This window comes from Macaca thibetana, chromosome 14 (genome assembly GCF_024542745.1).
Source record: "Macaca thibetana thibetana isolate TM-01 chromosome 14, ASM2454274v1, whole genome shotgun sequence".
NCBI classification, from domain to species: Eukaryota; Metazoa; Chordata; class Mammalia; order Primates; family Cercopithecidae; genus Macaca; species Macaca thibetana.
Genome location: NC_065591.1, coordinates 17,207,782 through 17,212,193, shown reverse-complemented (window position 1 = coordinate 17,212,193; position 4,412 = coordinate 17,207,782). Strand labels below are relative to the sequence as shown.

The 4,412-nt window shown below is 34.6% G+C and overlaps 1 protein-coding gene across 1 annotated transcript; it reads right to left on the bottom strand.

Annotated features, from left to right (window-relative positions):
- Positions 1-1,295: 1,295 nt before the first annotated feature.
- LOC126935639 (olfactory receptor 4C13) lies at positions 1,296-2,615 on the bottom strand. The gene has a single exon (XM_050757376.1). The coding sequence runs from the start codon at positions 2,515-2,517 to the stop codon at positions 1,363-1,365; it is 1,155 nt and encodes a 384-aa protein (XP_050613333.1). The 5' UTR covers positions 2,518-2,615; the 3' UTR covers positions 1,296-1,362.
- Between the last annotated feature and the right edge of the window lie 1,797 nt (positions 2,616-4,412).

The window sequence follows — 4,412 nt, the reverse complement described above, 5'->3', positions numbered from 1 at the left end:
GGTGGAGGTTGTAGTGAGCCAAGATCGTGCCACTGTACTCTAGCCGGGCAACAGAGAGAGACTGCATGTCAAAATCAAAAAGCAAAAAACAACAAACAAAACAGCTTTTAATATGAAAATGTTACTAAAAAGCAAACTGATTAAAGAAAAATATAAAGAGCCCATATACATAAGATAATAAAATCTTACTGGGGGTAGGAAAAATATCAAGATAAACTATACGTTCATATGCTGAGAATGCAGTTTCAATTTCTTTCTCATTGTTTCAATAAGAATGAAAAAATGTAGTTTCCCTGTGAGGTCCAACCAGAATTCTTAGTTTGAAGGTAGAAAAAACTGTCCTAGCCTCCACTACTACTTTTGCTTTATATTTTATTGAATTTATTCATTTTCATTAATCCTGTTATTCATTGATTCTATGTTTATGGTATACCAGACATGGTACCTTGTAGGAACTATTGTTATCTATCAGGCAAGTATTTTATGGAGTATAACTGTATATTTAATACATAGAAATTTCTCCTTGATATCAAAACATCTTCTTTATTTGAACCATCACTCTTTCTGGTCGATTATCAGTATAAAAAGAGTAATGTGAGCGATACAAAATGGTTCTGAAGCCTACAAGGACATTTGGAATCATGGTATAAACTTCATTGTTTACCCATCAGATGCTAAATAGTTCTTTGCTTTTATAGCCCTGAAGTAGTTAGATAGCATAATGTTTCAGAAAACAAAGGCCATCAATTTTGATATATAAAAATGAAACAATTATTAATGAAAAAGTTATATTTTTAGTTAATGAACTAACATATACAATGTGTCCGGCATAGTCCCTATCTCAATAAATGATAGCTGTTATGATGATCTGATCTTTCTGTCATCATTGCCTGGCAGGGTATCATGGTAGTTAAGCACATGGTTTGGGAAATCAGTGAGATTCTGGTTGCTGTCTATTTGATATTTCTATTTTGACACTGTCAACTTCTCTAAGTTTCCTCTTTGGTAAATGGGGATAAGAGTAATGCCTCTCTGTTTTTTACGGACATTATTACTAAATATAGATATATTTATTTTATTACTTATTTTACATTTATTAGAAGGAAGGCCTATGAGTTTCATACATATGGATGAAGCTGGTGAAACTAAGCCCCAAATTGGTAGAATTTTCCCAGTTTGTGAGAATAATACATGGTTAGGTTTTCTCCTTTTTCTTGAACCCATTTTGACTCCCCTCAAGGCATAATGTATTGATCATAGTGGTTAATATTTTATTTATCCAATAAGAATTCCTTGCTGACATTACCCAAAATGTCCTTTCGACCCTTGCCTCAGTTGAATCATGTTGGGCTCCAGTCACACTTATTTGACACTTGAAATAACTTTCCTACTACACAATTTCCTAATGGCATTTTTCATCTGAGCATTCCTCAAGGTGTAGATTAAGGGGTTTAACATAGGAGTTATCATAGTGTAAAATACAGCAACTGCTTTATCAATGGGTAAAGTAGCTGGAGGTCTCGTGTACACAAATATGCAGGGCACAAAGAATAAGATGACAACTGTGATGTGGGAGACACAGGTAGAGAGGGCTTTCTGCCTTGCCTCTAAGCTGTGGGTCCTTAAGGAGTACAGTATGACCACATAGGAGACTAGGAGCAAGAGAAAGTTTAACAGGCATATGAACCCACTGTTGGCAGCTACGAAGAGTCCTAGAGTGTGGATATTAGTGCAGGCAAGATTGAGCAGAGGGTTTAGATCACACAGAAAGTGATCTATGACATTAGGACCACAGAAAGGTAATTGGAAGATGAAGAGGATCTGTATGGTTGCATGAAGAAAGCCTCCTACCCATGACACTCCCACTAGCAGGCTACACACACACTGCTTCATGATGGTGGTATAGTACAAGGGCTTGCAGATGGCCACATAGTGATCATAGGCCATTACAGTAAGTAGGATGACCTCAACACCTCCGAAAAAATGTTCTCCAAAGACTTGAATCATACATCCATTGAATAAGATAGTTTTCTTTTCATAGAGTGAATCTGTGATCAGCTTAGGGGCATTGACAGAGGAATAGCAGACATCGATAAAGGAGAGATAGGCCAGGAAAAAGTACATGGGGGACCTCAATGATGGGCTGGCAATTATGGTGACCACAGTGAGCACATTTCCTGTCACGGTGGTGATGTAGATGACAGAAAACACAACAAATATGATTTTCTGCATTTTTGGGTTCTCTGTAAGCCCCAGTAGAATAAACTCTGTCACATTGTTTCTATTTGCCATGTATTTCAAATGATGGTTAATTACATTACCTGAAAAGAAAACAATTTTTATTAATACATCTTTAAATTTGTTAAACTTCTCCATTGTAATATGTAATATAATAAATTCTTGGGTTCTACTGGGTTGTGATTTGAGGATTTTTTCTGAGATAGGAAAAAAGTTTTGAGTTTTGGAAGTTTCCTCAAATTGCCTCCCTGGTGAGGACTGTGCTAAGAGTTTTGACATAAGAAACTTTCGTGGCACACAGGCAGGAGACCATCTGTGAATATTTAATCATCTGAAATGACTGAAAGTTGAATGATTGCACACATAGTGGCAACTAAGCCTGAAAAGATTATAGAATATATATGTAAAGCATATGAATGCAAAGCTCAAAATTTGCTTTTTTTTTTTTTTTTTTTTTTAGAAAATAATGAAATGTGAAATGTTACGCACAATATGAGTGAAATGATACAGAGGAATCTGAAGAAGGGGAATTCTTGGATACATCTCTAGTGAAGGTCTTTGTGGGTTTTTTATGATGTGGGCTGAGATCCAGTAAGGAGCTGGAAGCCAGATAATGGAACTTAGTTAGCAGACTATTTAGAGTAGTTGACATAAGAATAACAGTGCATTTGTGATGAAAATGTAAAGAAAGAATATAAGAGCTGCTATAAAAGAATTCACAATCTATTATCTAAGTCCTATTAACTTTATTATAGCTAATAATATACACCTTTGAATAATTGCTATGAGCATGACATTGTAGAATGTGCTTTGCACACATGATCTCATTGTATCAATTTTACAGATGAGGACACAATCTCAGTGACTAATATTAATAGTTATAGTGTTAATATTAACTAATATTTACTGAACATAGCATGTTTCAAGTGCTTTTACAGACATTTGCTTATTTAATCCTCACCGAAAACCTATGTATTAGTTACTATTGTCTTTTTATACTTATTTACTCATTAGGAAACAGAAGCACAGAGAAATTAAGGTTCCTCCCAAGATTGAGCAGATAATCAAGGCTGCACCCAATATTAAGTTTCAGATTATGCTTGTTAATTTTTTCCCTCCAAAGTCTTAACTCATGCTTTATATTGTTACAATAAACAATGTTGAACTGGTAATTTCCCTTTGATATGGCCATAATTTTTATAATTAATACTACTTCAGAGACAAGTTTATATGAAGCAACTTTATCAGCAGACAGACATACAGACACAATGATATATTGAAACTCCTAAATATTAAGAAAAATGTGGTATTACATTCATTGAAGGGCTGTTTTTGCTTAGTCTCTATGTCAGCACTATCCATTCCTTCTCAACCCCCTTCCAAAGCATGGGACCCTGGCCAGAATCTTCTGCAAAGTGTTAAAAACCTTTATCACAATTATTAATGGTGTTAGTTTGAGAATCAGAAAGACCAGATTAGAATCCTTGTTTTTCAAACTATAACTTCTTTTAACTGGGGTGTATTTCTTGGCACCTTACATCTTAATCTTATCATCCATAAAATAATAATAATATTCACCTCACATACTGTTATGAGAATTAATTGGGAGAACATATATGAATATACTCCTGTTAGGGACATACACAGGACTTTCATTTACTTTTATGGCTGTATAAGCCTAGGAGGCACGATAAATTGACAGTGTGATCAATATAATACAGAGAAGCATTTGACCATGCATTAAGCTCACGAAGAAAGATCTCCAATTTTCCTTTTCAAGAAGCTACAGGGATTTATATTATTCATAGCAAGTGATCCCAGGAAAGTTTCTCCATGTTGGTGCTTGGACTAATCAGCTGATGATTTGCCATTTAATATTTATATTTACATCTTTTGTGTGTGTGAAGTGTGTTTACATTTTGTTTTAGTCCTCACAACTTGTCTCACTCACTAAGGAGGTGTCTCACGGCAAAAGTATGGTACCTGATATCAGAGAGATGGGTTCTATACATTGCTTAATCTCTGTAAGCCTCAAATATTTCAACTATCAAATTAGGTTAATGATATTTAACAACTACCTTTTGAAGAATTGGAGTGAGAATGCAAGACTCTATTACTCTATTTGAAAAGTGTTGAAAAATACTGATTACTATACATAGAAAGTAACAATCTTT

Bases quoted from the DNA above. Each gene is read 5' to 3' on its own strand.
- LOC126935639 (XM_050757376.1), bottom strand. From the start codon at position 2,517: ATGTCAAAACTCTTAGCACAGTCCTCACCAGGGAGGCAATTTGAGGAA.